The sequence below is a fragment of the Rhopalosiphum maidis genome, unplaced genomic scaffold, assembly GCF_003676215.2.
Source record: "Rhopalosiphum maidis isolate BTI-1 unplaced genomic scaffold, ASM367621v3 scaffold134, whole genome shotgun sequence".
Taxonomy (NCBI): Eukaryota; Metazoa; Arthropoda; class Insecta; order Hemiptera; family Aphididae; genus Rhopalosiphum; species Rhopalosiphum maidis.
The window spans coordinates 47,714-65,150 of NW_021014622.1; the positions used below are offsets into that span (position 1 = coordinate 47,714).

The window sequence follows — 17,437 nt, forward strand, 5'->3', positions numbered from 1 at the left end:
AATATTACATATTTATCTCCATGTTTTATAGTAATCAGAAAAATCAGGTAACAATGTAAAAAGTAATAGTTAATTATGGAAAATAAGAATGATAATCGATATCTAACTGTCAAGGTTTGAATATTATAACTTAACATCTGATTTATAAAATATTCATTATAATTTATAAATTTTATACATTTATCAAAATAATCATTTAATTACATGTTTTATAGTGATTAGAATTATTAGGTATTATTTTAAAAATATTAGTTAATAACAGCAATTTATATTGTTTATGTATACTTAACTGGCAAGATTTAATATATTAACTGAATAATTTATGATAATAATTTCATTTAAATATATAAATTTTATACATTTCTCAAATTAATCATTTAATTGCATGTTTTATTGTGTTAATAAATTAGCAGGTAAAGATGTATAATTAACATTTAATAATGTTAAATAAGAATGGTTTTCTCTATCTAGTGGTCAAGGTTTCAATAATTTAACTTAATTTCTCTAATAATCAGTTAAAAATATAAATATTACATATTTATCTCCATGTTTTATAGTAATCAGAAAAAACAGGTAACAATGTAATAAGTAATAGTTAATTATGGAAAATTAGAATGATAATCGATATCTAACTGTCAAGGTGTGAATGTTTTAACTTTATATTTGATTTCTAAAATATTCATTTAAAAATATAAATATTACACATTTATCAAAATAATCATTTAATTACATGTTTTATAGTGATTAGAATTAATAGGTATTATTTTAAAAATATTAGTTAATAACAGCAAATTATATTGTTAAAGTATACCTAACTGGCAAGATTTAATATATTAACTGAATAATTCATTATAATAAATTCATTTAAATATATAAATTTTATACATTTATCAAAATAATCATTTAATTACATGTTATATTGTGTTTATAAATTAGGAGTTAAAATTGTATAAATAACAGTTAATTATGGAAAATAAGAATGATTATTCCTATCTAACTTTCAAGGTTTGAATATTTTAACTTAACTTTTTATTTCTAAAATATTCTTTTAATTTATAAATATTACACATTTATCTGTATGGTTAATAGTAATTAGAAAAGTCATGTAACAATGTATAAATAATATTTAATTATGGAAAATAAGAATGATTATTCCTAGCTAACTTTCAAGGTTGGAATATTTCAACTTAATATTTGATTTCTCTCATATTCATTTAAAAATATAAATGTTACACATTTACCCGCATGTTTTCAAGTAATTAGAAATATCAGTTAGCAATGTATAAATAACATTTGAGTATGAACAATAAGAATGATTATCTATATTTAATGGCCATGGTTTCAATAATTTTACTTTATATTTAATTTCTCTCACATTCATTCAAATATATAAATATTACACATTTATCTGTATGTTTTATAGTAATTAGAAAAATTAGGTAACAATGTATAAACAATATTTAAGTATGAAAAATAATAATGATTATTGCTATCTAACTGTCAAGGTTTGAATATTATAACTTAACATTTGATTTATAAAATATTCATTATAATTTATAAATTTTATACATTTATCAAAATAATCATTTAATTACATGTTTTATAGTGATTAGAATTAATAGGTATTATTTTAAAAATATTAGTTAATAACAGCAAATTATATTGTTTAAGTATACCTAACTGGCAAGATTTAATATATTAACTGAATAATTCATTATATAAAATTCATTTAAATATATAAATTTTATACATTTCTCAAAATAATCATTTAATTACGTGTTATATTGTGTTTATAATTTAGAAGGTAAAATTGTATAAATAACAGTTAATAAAGTAAATAAGAATGGTTTTCTCTACCTAATGGTCTAAGTTTCAAAATTTTAACTTAATATTTAATATCTATCATATTCATTTAAAAATATAAATGTTACACATTTACCCACCATGTTTTATAGTAATTAGAAATATCAGTTAGCAATGTATAAATAACATTTGAGTATGAACAATAAGAATGATTATCTATATTTAATGGCCATGGTTTCAATAATTTTACTTTATATTTAATTTCTCTCACATTCATTCAAATATATAAATATTACACATTTATCTGTATGTTTTATAGTAATTAGAAAAATTAGGTAACAATGTATAAACAATATTTAAGTATGAAAAATAATAATGATTATTGCTATCTAACTGTCAAGGTTTGAATATTATAACTTAACATTTGATTTATAAAATATTCATTATAATTTATAAATTTTATACATTTATCAAAATAATCATTTAATTACATGTTTTATAGTGATTAGAATTATTAGGTATTATTTTAAAAATATTAGTTAATAACAGCAATTTATATTGTTTATGTATACTTAACTGGCAAGATTTAATATATTAACTGAATAATTTATGATAATAATTTCATTTAAATATATAAATTTTATACATTTCTCAAATTAATCATTTAATTGCATGTTTTATTGTGTTAATAAATTAGCAGGTAAAGATGTATAATTAACATTTAATAATGTTAAATAAGAATGATTTTCTCTATCTAGTGGTCAAGGTTTCAATAATTTAACTTAATTTCTCTAATAATCATATAAAAAAATAAATATTACATATTTATCTCCATGTTTTATAGTAATCAGAAAAATCAGGTAACAATGTAAAAAGTAATAGTTAATTATGGAAAATAAGAATGATAATCGATATCTAACTGTCAAGGTTTGAATATTATAACTTAACATCTGATTTATAAAATATTCATTATAATTTATAAATTTTATACATTTATCAAAATAATCATTTAATTACATGTTTTATAGTGATTAGAATTATTAGGTATTATTTTAAAAATATTAGTTAATAACAGCAATTTATATTGTTTATGTATACTTAACTGGCAAGATTTAATATATTAACTGAATAATTTATGATAATAATTTCATTTAAATATATAAATTTTATACATTTCTCAAATTAATCATTTAATTGCATGTTTTATTGTGTTAATAAATTAGCAGGTAAAGATGTATAATTAACATTTAATAATGTTAAATAAGAATGGTTTTCTCTATCTAGTGGTCAAGGTTTCAATAATTTAACTTAATTTCTCTAATAATCAGTTAAAAATATAAATATTACATATTTATCTCCATGTTTTATAGTAATCAGAAAAAACAGGTAACAATGTAATAAGTAATAGTTAATTATGGAAAATTAGAATGATAATCGATATCTAACTGTCAAGGTGTGAATGTTTTAACTTTATATTTGATTTCTAAAATATTCATTTAAAAATATAAATATTACACATTTATCAAAATAATCATTTAATTACATGTTTTATAGTGATTAGAATTAATAGGTATTATTTTAAAAATATTAGTTAATAACAGCAAATTATATTGTTTAAGTATACCTAACTGGCAAGATTTAATATATTAACTGAATAATTCATTATAATAAATTCATTTAAATATATAAATTTTATACATTTATCAAAATAATCATTTAATTACATGTTATATGGTGTTTATAAATTAGGAGTTAAAATTGTATAAATAACAGTTAATTATGGAAAATAAGAATGATTATTCCTATCTAACTTTCAAGGTTTGAATATTTTAACTTAACTTTTTATTTCTAAAATATTCTTTTAATTTATAAATATTACACATTTATCTGTATGGTTAATAGTAATTAGAAAAGTCATGTAACAATGTATAAATAATATTTAATTATGGAAAATAAGAATGATTATTCCTAGCTAACTTTCAAGGTTGGAATATTTCAACTTAATATTTGATTTCTCTCATATTCATTTAAAAATATAAATGTTACACATTTACCCGCATGTTTTCAAGTAATTAGAAATATCAGTTAGCAATGTATAAATAACATTTGAGTATGAACAATAAGAATGATTATCTATATTTAATGGCCATGGTTTCAATAATTTTACTTTATATTTAATTTCTCTCACATTCATTCAAATATATAAATATTACACATTTATCTGTATGTTTTATAGTAATTAGAAAAATTAGGTAACAATGTATAAACAATATTTAAGTATGAAAAATAATAATGATTATTGCTATCTAACTGTCAAGGTTTGAATATTATAACTTAACATTTGATTTATAAAATATTCATTATAATTTATAAATTTTATACATTTATCAAAATAATCATTTAATTACATGTTTTATAGTGATTAGAATTAATAGGTATTATTTTAAAAATATTAGTTAATAACAGCAATTTATATTGTTTATGTATACTTAACTGGCAAGATTTAATATATTAACTGAATAATTTATGATAATAATTTCATTTAAATATATAAATTTTATACATTTCTCAAATTAATCATTTAATTGCATGTTTTATTGTGTTAATAAATTAGCAGGTAAAGATGTATAATTAACATTTAATAATGTTAAATAAGAATGATTTTCTCTATCTAGTGGTCAAGGTTTCAATAATTTAACTTAATTTCTCTAATAATCAGTTAAAAATATAAATATTACATATTTATCTCCATGTTTTATAGTAATCAGAAAAAACAGGTAACAATGTAATAAGTAATAGTTAATTATGGAAAATTAGAATGATAATCGATATCTAACTGTCAAGGTGTGAATGTTTTAACTTTATATTTGATTTCTAAAATATTCATTTAAAAATATAAATATTACACATTTATCAAAATAATCATTTAATTACATGTTTTATAGTGATTAGAATTAATAGGTATTATTTTAAAAATATTAGTTAATAACAGCAAATTATATTGTTTAAGTATACCTAACTGGCAAGATTTAATATATTAACTGAATAATTCATTATAATAAATTCATTTAAATATATAAATTTTATACATTTATCAAAATAATCATTTAATTACATGTTATATGGTGTTTATAAATTAGGAGTTAAAATTGTATAAATAACAGTTAATTATGGAAAATAAGAATGATTATTCCTATCTAACTTTCAAGGTTTGAATATTTTAACTTAACTTTTTATTTCTAAAATATTCTTTTAATTTATAAATATTACACATTTATCTGTATGGTTAATAGTAATTAGAAAAGTCATGTAACAATGTATAAATAATATTTAATTATGGAAAATAAGAATGATTATTCCTAGCTAACTTTCAAGGTTGGAATATTTCAACTTAATATTTGATTTCTCTCATATTCATTTAAAAATATAAATGTTACACATTTACCCGCATGTTTTCAAGTAATTAGAAATATCAGTTAGCAATGTATAAATAACATTTGAGTATGAACAATAAGAATGATTATCTATATTTAATGGCCATGGTTTCAATAATTTTACTTTATATTTAATTTCTCTCACATTCATTCAAATATATAAATATTACACATTTATCTGTATGTTTTATAGTAATTAGAAAAATTAGGTAACAATGTATAAACAATATTTAAGTATGAAAAATAATAATGATTATTGCTATCTAACTGTCAAGGTTTGAATATTATAACTTAACATTTGATTTATAAAATATTCATTATAATTTATAAATTTTATACATTTATCAAAATAATCATTTAATTACATGTTTTATAGTGATTAGAATTAATAGGTATTATTTTAAAAATATTAGTTAATAACAGCAATTTATATTGTTTATGTATACTTAACTGGCAAGATTTAATATATTAACTGAATAATTTATGATAATAATTTCATTTAAATATATAAATTTTATACATTTCTCAAATTAATCATTTAATTGCATGTTTTATTGTGTTAATAAATTAGCAGGTAAAGATGTATAATTAACATTTAATAATGTTAAATAAGAATGATTTTCTCTATCTAGTGGTCAAGGTTTCAATAATTTAACTTAATTTCTCTAATAATCAGTTAAAAATATAAATATTACATATTTATCTCCATGTTTTATAGTAATCAGAAAAAACAGGTAACAATGTAATAAGTAATAGTTAATTATGGAAAATTAGAATGATAATCGATATCTAACTGTCAAGGTGTGAATGTTTTAACTTTATATTTGATTTCTAAAATATTCATTTAAAAATATAAATATTACACATTTATCAAAATAATCATTTAATTACATGTTTTATAGTGATTAGAATTAATAGGTATTATTTTAAAAATATTAGTTAATAACAGCAAATTATATTGTTTAAGTATACCTAACTGGCAAGATTTAATATATTAACTGAATAATTCATTATAATAAATTCATTTAAATATATAAATTTTATACATTTATCAAAATAATCATTTAATTACATGTTATATGGTGTTTATAAATTAGGAGTTAAAATTGTATAAATAACAGTTAATTATGGAAAATAAGAATGATTATTCCTATCTAACTTTCAAGGTTTGAATATTTTAACTTAACTTTTTATTTCTAAAATATTCTTTTAATTTATAAATATTACACATTTATCTGTATGGTTAATAGTAATTAGAAAAGTCATGTAACAATGTATAAATAATATTTAATTATGGAAAATAAGAATGATTATTCCTAGCTAACTTTCAAGGTTGGAATATTTCAACTTAATATTTGATTTCTCTCATATTCATTTAAAAATATAAATGTTACACATTTACCCGCATGTTTTCAAGTAATTAGAAATATCAGTTAGCAATGTATAAATAACATTTGAGTATGAACAATAAGAATGATTATCTATATTTAATGGCCATGGTTTCAATAATTTTACTTTATATTTAATTTCTCTCACATTCATTCAAATATATAAATATTACACATTTATCTGTATGTTTTATAGTAATTAGAAAAATTAGGTAACAATGTATAAACAATATTTAAGTATGAAAAATAATAATGATTATTGCTATCTAACTGTCAAGGTTTGAATATTATAACTTAACATTTGATTTATAAAATATTCATTATAATTTATAAATTTTATACATTTATCAAAATAATCATTTAATTACATGTTTTATAGTGATTAGAATTAATAGGTATTATTTTAAAAATATTAGTTAATAACAGCAAATTATATTGTTTAAGTATACCTAACTGGCAAGATTTAATATATTAACTGAATAATTCATTATATAAAATTCATTTAAATATATAAATTTTATACATTTCTCAAAATAATCATTTAATTACGTGTTATATTGTGTTTATAATTTAGAAGGTAAAATTGTATAAATAACAGTTAATAAAGTAAATAAGAATGGTTTTCTCTACCTAATGGTCTAAGTTTCAAAATTTTAACTTAATATTTAATATCTATCATATTCATTTAAAAATATAAATGTTACACATTTACCCACATGTTTTATAGTAATTAGAAATATCAGTTAGCAATGTATAAATAACATTTGAGTATGAACAATAAGAATGATTATCTATATTTAATGGCCATGGTTTCAATAATTTTACTTTATATTTAATTTCTCTCACATTCATTCAAATATATAAATATTACACATTTATCTGTATGTTTTATAGTAATTAGAAAAATTAGGTAACAATGTAAAAAGTAATAGTTAATTATGGAAAATAAGAATGATAATCGATATCTAACTGTCAAGGTTTGAATATTATAACTTAACATCTGATTTATAAAATATTCATTATAATTTATAAATTTTATACATTTATCAAAATAATCATTTAATTACATGTTTTATAGTGATTAGAATTATTAGGTATTATTTTAAAAATATTAGTTAATAACAGCAATTTATATTGTTTATGTATACTTAACTGGCAAGATTTAATATATTAACTGAATAATTTATGATAATAATTTCATTTAAATATATAAATTTTATACATTTCTCAAATTAATCATTTAATTGCATGTTTTATTGTGTTAATAAATTAGCAGGTAAAGATGTATAATTAACATTTAATAATGTTAAATAAGAATGGTTTTCTCTATCTAGTGTTCAAGGTTTCAATAATTTAACTTAATTTCTCTAATAATCAGTTAAAAATATAAATGTTACACATTTACCCGCATGTTTAATAGTAATTAGAAAAATTAGGTAACAATGTATAAATAATATTTAAGTATGAAAAATAATAATGATTATTGCTATCTAACTGTCAAGGTTTGAATATTTTAACTTAACATTTGATTTATAAAATATTCATTATAATTTATAAATTTTATACATTTATCAAAATAATCATTTAATTACATGTTATATGGTGTTTATAAATTAGGAGTTAAAATTGTATAAATAACAGTTAATTATGGAAAATAAGAATGATTATTCCTATCTAACTTTCAAGGTTTGAATATTTTAACTTAACTTTTTATTTCTAAAATATTCTTTTAATTTATAAATATTACACATTTATCTGTATGGTTAATAGTAATTAGAAAAGTCATGTAACAATGTATAAATAATATTTAATTATGGAAAATAAGAATGATTATTCCTAGCTAACTTTCAAGGTTGGAATATTTCAACTTAATATTTGATTTCTCTCATATTCATTTAAAAATATAAATATTACACATTTATCTGCGTGTTTTATAGTTATCAGAAAAATCAGGTAACAATGTATAAATAATATTTAAGTATTAAAAAATAAGAATGATTATTGCTATCTAACTGTCAAGATGTGAATATTTTAACTTAATATTTGATTTCTAAAATATTCATTATAATATATAAATTTTATACATTTATCAAAATAATCATTCAATTACATGTTTTATATTGATTAGAATTATTAGTTATTATTTTATAAATAATAGTTAATAACAGCAAATTATATTATTTATACAAATCACAAATTAAAAAAATAAAAGCATGATGTATAGTGTTTTTGAAATATCAGGTAAAATTGTATAAATATAAGTTAATAATGATAAATAAGAATGATTTTCTCTATCTTATGGTCAAAGGTTCAATATAGTTACTTAAAAATAAAATATATTATAGTCTATAAAAATAATGAACTTTAATATTTCATAAAATCTTTTTTTAAACCCTTTTATTTAAGACATTTTTAAATATTAGGTTAAATTTCAATTTAAAACCATTTTCTCTATCGTATTGTGTTAATACATTCACTTAAGAATTAATTATATTATATTCATTTTAAAAAAATAATTCTATACTTTTGATTATACCATAATATATAATAATATTTTATAATGTTTATGTAGTAGTAGTTAAAATTTTATAAATAATACTTAATTATACAATATTTCATTGTTTATTTATACCTAACTGGCAAGGTTTAATATATTAACTTAATAATTCATTTAAAAATAAAAATTTTATACAAATGACAAATTATAAAATAAAAGTATGATTTATAGTGTTTATGAAATATCAGGTAAAATTGTATAAATAATATTTAATAATGGTATATTAGAAATAACTTTATTTATTTAGTTTTTATTCATCCTTTATTATGATTATTTTTATTTTATTAATTAGATTTTTACAAAAAAAAAAACGAATGCTGCGTTTTGCATTAAATTAAGTATTAATTCTTTCCTAGTTTGTGGATTTAATATAAATTAGTCATCGCAATTGCTAGATATCTAAGAATCCATGCATGGATTATTTATACAATAGCACATATGTGGGACAACTTATAATCCTCATGACATGCATGTGCTGCTTTTAACGTAAAGTACATCTTATAGACAACTTAAACTTAAACATCAGTGTGTGTGCTGGTTCAATTTATCGTCCTGACTTCTAATCTAGCAACTGAAATTAACATTTAAGTAAATTATATCTTTTCTTATTTTACAGAATTTTCTAAATTTAATTAAATAAATAATATTATCGTACTTTTATCACATAATCTCAAAGTGTGTGGATTTATTTTATATGGTGCACATGAAATGATAACCTATTGTAATGATTCATAGATGGCTAGTGAATAATGTTTATATATACTTAAATACACCAATTGCTATTCAGCGAAAACTGAACGAGAAAAATAAAATAATATGCTCATCAGAGCAATTGAATGATATTTGCGCTAGGTGCATAGGGTACGTTAAATAAGGAATGAGAAACACTTACATTGTTGTACCGAAAATACATTTACTTAAAATGTATTAACAAATCGTAAAATGGCTGTAGACTATATATCATTACTGCTCGCGGTTACATATGTGAACACAATAAATGGAAACTAGATTCACACACACACTGATATGTACAAAAATATTGCTTAAAATTAACTTATTATTAGCTAATGATTAAATCCCAACGCGATCTCAAGAACACTTTGTATGATGTTGACATTGGACAATTCCCATTTTCCCAGATGCAATTCTGAAGCATTGGTGATATCAGTCGTGATAATGATAGTACACACGCAAGCCCTATCCGGTACCACTATAGACAGCACATCCAATGTAGTAGGTAAATATAATGTATCATTGTTGGATCATTCCTGAAATAACACGCAGGCAACAGTTGTTCTTTTGACATTAATTATTTCCTAATACAATCGGTATTCTTATAGGACATTTAAGTATTTCTGGTGAATAATGTATTTTGATTTTGGTAACCATAAGTGCTTGGCCATCTACCCGATACGAGTATTAACCCTTTAAATATTCCATGTATGTCGCATGACTCACATTTCCTTTTCACAAAAATCCTGGTAAGTTCACCATCTATAACATCTCACACTTTTATTGGTTTCAGATTCACCACGGAGTATCATTTGAAGATAGCGGGTGTAAAGGGTCGCTAACCCACGCCCCCCCTCAATATATTCTATTACATAAATATCATAATTCTCAATGTATTATAATAATAATTACTACAGGTCATTAATAAGTTAATTTTATATGGACTTGAGCACTCTATGAGTACTAGGTAAAATTGCGCCTATGAGCGTATGCTAAGAATAATAATATAAATGTACAATAAGAATACCGGCCAAAGAAATTGTTTATAAATTATGGTCCAAAGAAAATACGTTACCAATAGTACACGAACAGAACATGTTTCACACACCAACCAAGGGCGCAACGAAAGTTGGCGGGTGATGGACCCGATGAAGTGTTGCACCGTCGAGCTCCTAGGAAATGGCAGTTGGCTTTGATGACTTGCGAAGTGTTGACATCTAATATAAAAATATAAAATTAATGTAATAATTAATATAATATAAGCGGAGACATCTGTTAATAGACGAATAATACAAATACAAACACCTTGCGATATACAAAAAAATCTAGTTTTCTTAAATATATCGTAACATAATATGTATAACGATATAAGAAACGTTTTTCAGTGTCCCTTGAAATTCGCTATACCGTGAGTTGGCTATAATAAGTACTTAATAAATAAGAGCTGCATTACAAAAATAATTTTGATAATAAATACCGGACAGTTATACATTAAAATCTGCACCTTTTTTTATTTACGGTTTCAAGACAATAACTTAATAATTGGGCGTTTTAGAATCATTTAAAAAAAAAGAAATATTTAAATTAGTCAAAATAATCATAAAAGAGAATATTTTATAGTGTTTATCAAATATCAGATATAATACCTATTACATAATATGATAGTTAATAACGACAAGATTGAATAATTTTTAAATTACTGTACTTTAGTACAAAACCCACTAACTATACATTTGTAAATAAACCGCTAATAGACAATTATTTGAACTCATTTATGAAACTTTTTATAAATAAATTGCTCTCTAGAGGTTTTTCATAACCCCAATATAGACCAATTAGAAAAATAAAATGAGAATTCAATAACGGAACACATTTTAGAATAGGCCAAAATTAGGCCATAAAAAGTTTATCTGAAATCAAATCTGATATTTGATTTTCATTAGTAACAACAACATTATTATTAACAATTATGTCTTGATTTGGTACATGATTTCTTGATAAATTTGGGTGTTGACAAATTCTGTTAACATCATTTACTTCAATTTATTCTAAAAACTACTACAAACTAGGTATAGTGAATTCAGCGAGACATATGTCAAATAATAATAACCATAAAATCTTTTTATAAATAGTTATTAGGTTAGTTAAAATTAATATAATTTAGTATACAATTTAATCTAGAACCTAAGTAAATAATAGATATAACACAATACAGCAAATTTAAAAAAAGCATAGATAGATTATTTTAAAAATAAAAGTTACTGAACTCTAAAGTTTAAATAATGAACAAAATAAGTAGGTATATTATTAGAGTACCTATTTGTAAAGTATATGTATACTGTATACAGTCAATTGTAAATGTAGATGAGTACAAAAGATATCCAATTTTATTAGCTAGGTATATTTTGTTGACATATTATAATATGTTTACATAACTTTAAGTTGAGGTTAACCGCCAAAGTGCTTAAATAGTTATATTATTTAAAAATATATATTAAACAAGTACCAGCTAAATATTATTAACAAGGCTAGGATGTATTATTTACATGCTAATAGTAACAAGAAAATATGTGTTAGTGTTTATAAAATCTTTAAAAATATGCATTCAATTTTTATCAGATACACACAAAAATTATAGGTAGGCACAAAAAATATTTAACTGATATAATTCAGTGATTGACTGATTGTCATAACATAATAATATGATTGATATTAGAAATCAAAAATTATTTATATTCATAAATTATATTAATTCACATTCAACAGTGGATGTACATGTATTATAATTGCATGTAATCACTACATGAACGCGCACACAGCTTCTGTGCCTTAAAGGCACTAATATGCTCATACACTATATTGATATCAGAATGAATTTACTACTGTAAAAATAAATTGCAAGAAATAACTTTCTGTAATAATAGATTTTGTTATATAATAGTATAAAAATAAAACAATAATTGATGGCCTCTTTGGAATAAAATATCTAAAAGACAATAAATTAATTGGCCTGCTTAGCACTATATAAAATATGACATAAAATACCTAATATGAACAAAAAATATATGGTTATGACCCAATACAAAAAGAATAAATTATATAAAATAATATAATATTGTTGGCCTATACTAGTTCAATAAGAGTACAAGAATAACAAAATGTAAAAAAATAATGGTAACAATATTATTATATGATTGATCTAAGCTGGTACAATACATAGTAGTAATACTTAAAGCATATAATTGGTCTAAGCTGGCTCGACAACAATGTATGAAAATATAATTATCTGAGAACTGGTGTCCATTGGTGGCTTCGAACCAAAACGCTACCGTCTCGGGATGCCCACACTTGTACAATAAAAAGAATATAATATCAAATAAAATGTATGACAATCCCGAGAACGTACAATCAACGGGTCACCAGCTCAGACAAATAACTCAAATAAAATACGCACAACAAAATCAAAAATACAAACAACTAATTCATGTGATTCTGCGAGTATGTCTATCGTCGCTCTGAAGTGGGTGATAACATTAATGGCTTAATAAAAAAATAATGACGATACTTACAGAAACCAATATAAATACACAAGACGTTAAGAACAATAAGAAGAACCACTGGCTGGTTATATGTGTGAAAAATGTTTCAATGCTGACAAAAACTGCTTGTATAAAAGAAAGACCAGTGGCTAAGAACTGTCGTGCAGCTAGAGAGGCAGAGAAAGAAAAGCGAACGTAGAAAAATAATTTGAGGTTTTGGCCGAACTTTTACATAAAAACACAATGACCAATTAAAAGACACATATTAACAAAAAATGCATTTCAGCACTACCTTAAACAAATATAAACATTGAAATACCGATTTTCGGTGGCACTGAAAGCATTACATACGATTTAAGACATAAGAGAACATTGAAGACGTAAAATATAAATAAAAAGTAATAACCGTTGGGGACCTACGCACGCCGCTCACTATCAGTCCGATAAAAGCATATCGCTATATTACTATCATGAGCCGACAGTGAGACAACGTACGCAATCGCGGCACAATAATTCTCGCGCTGCCTGATGACGCGAACACCACATATTTTATATCAATTTATTTATATTACCGGTTTAAACATAATAAATACACTCGTACTAGAATATTATGCAAATATATGCACTAGGCTCAATGTATTATGCGAAAACATACAAGTTAAAAATAGTACCATTTCCGTTAGAAAAATATGAATCGTAGTACCGTACATATTATTACTTTTCATTTAAACTATATAAACATAAAAAATAAAACGCGGTGTACTGGTGTTGCATACAAATCTTCGCCCTGATTATTATAAGTAGGTAGGTACTTACCATTAGGTATAACTACGACAGCAAGCGTAGCAACAATAAAACACCAATAGACACTGCAGAATGCAGATGACTGTCGAGTCATTGAACAGACGAAGAAAGAGTTACGAGTTTATGACGATTGACAATAAATAATCGTTCGAAATTTTCGATTATTTTTATTCTATTTACAAAATTAAATTGTATTGTTTTCACACGCGACGTGCCGACGTCTTACCACAGTTGTATCGCACACACGAATTAATTCGTGGTATAACATGATATGATGACTGACGTCTGGCGGGATAAGAAATGATAATTTACGACACTTTCAATGTTATTAGATATTCTATTTTTTATTTATAAAGTAATTATTTACTTCATGTCTTATCAAACAGCCTTTCCGGTCGAGACCGCCGTTTTCACTGGGCGGGTGTACATATTATAAACAATATACATACATACATATTATTATTATAGGTAGGTACTTTATCTTTATAATTCGCTGGAATCGTCTAAACTGTTTCGGTGTATAGATACGGCGAAATAAGTTTTAATGACAATTCCGAATCGACGAACACCCTAATTTTCTCCGTCTTGCAAGTGTATATCATGGCAAAACTATTTACGTGGGATAGAACCACTCAGGCTGTGGTGATAGTTAAGTATCCAAATTAATACATAATATAGTTGAGAATATTATCTATGAAATATCGCTTTTTTTTTTTGATATCACTCATACGAAAAAAAATTCTTTTTGTTTCAAAATCCATTATTTTTGAACTCTAATAACTTTTTTGTGGTTCCCTACTAGAATTTTTTCCAGGGAGGGCATAGTGGGGCAAATATTTCTTTTAGATGGGCTAAGGTTTTTTCAACAATCAATGAGGTTATTTAAATAAAATATAAATATTTTCGATCATATAACATAAGATAATAATATATTAATATAGCTATTAGCTATATAGTACAAACTTTTAAATAGTTAAAAATGTTTTAAGAATAATGCCATATATGTACATATATACATATATACCATATATTTTTTTGTGTATCTTATGTGAAAAAAATTTTAATCACAGACCTTCAACAACTATATTAATAATAATGTACACAAATGATAATAAATTCTTTATTACTTTAATATTACATATCTTTGTAAATGAACGATTATGTTTTTTTACTTACATTTCATAAATATAAATTAAACTTAAAGTAATTGTGTTTAGTAATAAACAAATGAATTTGTTTGACTCAACTTTAATGCAATGATTTGGGATACGTTTGTTTGTTTATTTTTATCCAGTAATTAGTACTCAATTAAGGTAATAATAAATAAATAAAAGATTTTTTCTTATTTTACAAATTTCAAAACATATTTTATTGAAATTGTAGTAAATTTTTTCCTTATTAGACAAGATATCTGGAAATTCACCCAATTAATTCACTGTGTGACTATTCACCGCCAATATTTCACCGCATTTACAACTCACCGCGTGCACAATTACCGCGGAATTTAGGACATCTCGACGAAAATAATTTCGGCAAAAATATATATTGGCGAATGGATAAATTGGCAAACGGATATATTGGCGAAAATGCATTAAAGACAAATCTTTAAATAAACGTAACACAGAGTTTGTTCGTAATTGAATACGTTATCGATGGGGATCGTATGATCACAGGTTTTATCTTTAATTGTATTTTCGATCATAACGTTGTTATTTGTCCGATACGAAGTAGGCTCCCGTTTGTCTGCTTCGGCTCCCGCATTTCACTTGAAAGTGGTCGTACGTAAAATATAACTATGTATGGCTGGGGTCACACGAGCGTTATATTGACGTACGTTAAGACGGACGTTATAACGTCCGTTGTTGAATTATATGATTTTACTATACGATGGTCACACGCTTGACGTCCGTTGGATTTACCGTCCGTTCGACGTTGCTAACGTCCGATACATGATACGACGGACGTAAATAGCGCTTATCGGACGTCGTAGTTTATTATTAGATATTATTGACTCGGTCACACGATCATTGTTTTGACGTACGTTAATCGTGAAAACTGTGAATTTTTCTGCAGAAATATTTAAAAAAACATTTGAAAATGGAGGTAGAACTATTAATAACAGAAATAGAAAAACGTCCATTTAAATGGGATGTAAGTGACGAACTGTATAAGGATAGAAATAAGAAAAATGATGGATGGATGGAAATTGCAACTGTTGTATTTGAAAATTTTGGTGAAAAACTAAAACAGAACAAAAAGTTATTAGTAAGTACTGACTATATTAATTTATTTTCATATGATATTAATTAAATAATTAATAAATAAATAAGTTTATTACTATTTACTAATTATTTAATATATATGTAATATGTATACTGGATATACAGATGGACATAAATAATAATATTTTAAATTTTTCATTCTGCCATGCCACTTGTCCTAATTCACTATTGAAATAATTTGTCAGTGCATCCCGATATCTGTTAATAGATCTGTTTACATTTAAATTATTATCTAGTTCAATATCGTCCATACCAGTTACCATAAGAGAATCTTCAAATTCATATCCATCACGTGCGCGAACAAAATTATGCAAAACACAACAACATTTCACAATATCAATTGTTAATTCTATATCAACATCTATTGCGCAGTGAAATATTCTCCATTATTGGATAAAATTCCAAACGCACACTCAACATAGCGTCGAGCACGTGAAAGTCGATAGTTGAAAATCCTTTTATTGATTAGTAAACATTTTCCTGCATATGGTCTTAACATATTTGTAGATAACCCAAACGCTTCATCGCCCACAAATACATATGGCATAGGTATCTGAATACCACGTATTAGATTAGGTTTTGGAATGTTTAGTGAATCATTTTGTAGTTTCTTATATAAAGTTGAGTTTTTAAATATTGTAGGGTCTGAGTCTTTGCCAAATGAACCAACATCAATAAACGTGAAACAATAATTAGAATCAACCACTGCTAATAAAACTACAGAAAAAAAGTGTTTGTAGTTAAAATAATGAGACCCACTTCCATGTGGTTTGATAACCCTGATGTGCTTTCCACCAATAGCACCTATACAATTAGGAAATTGTGCACGTTGTTGATAACCTTCCGCGATTTCTAACAATTTTTCTTCATTTGGTGTTGGTATACATTCATTGTGCAT

At 23.3% G+C, this 17,437-nt stretch overlaps 1 protein-coding gene across 1 annotated transcript; it reads right to left on the minus strand.

Moving 5' to 3' along the window:
- Nucleotides 1-16,900: 16,900 nt before the first annotated feature.
- LOC113560262 (protein ALP1-like) lies at nucleotides 16,901-17,437 on the minus strand. Its single transcript, XM_026966027.1, has one exon. The coding sequence runs from the start codon at nucleotides 17,435-17,437 to the stop codon at nucleotides 16,901-16,903; it is 537 nt and encodes a 178-aa protein (XP_026821828.1).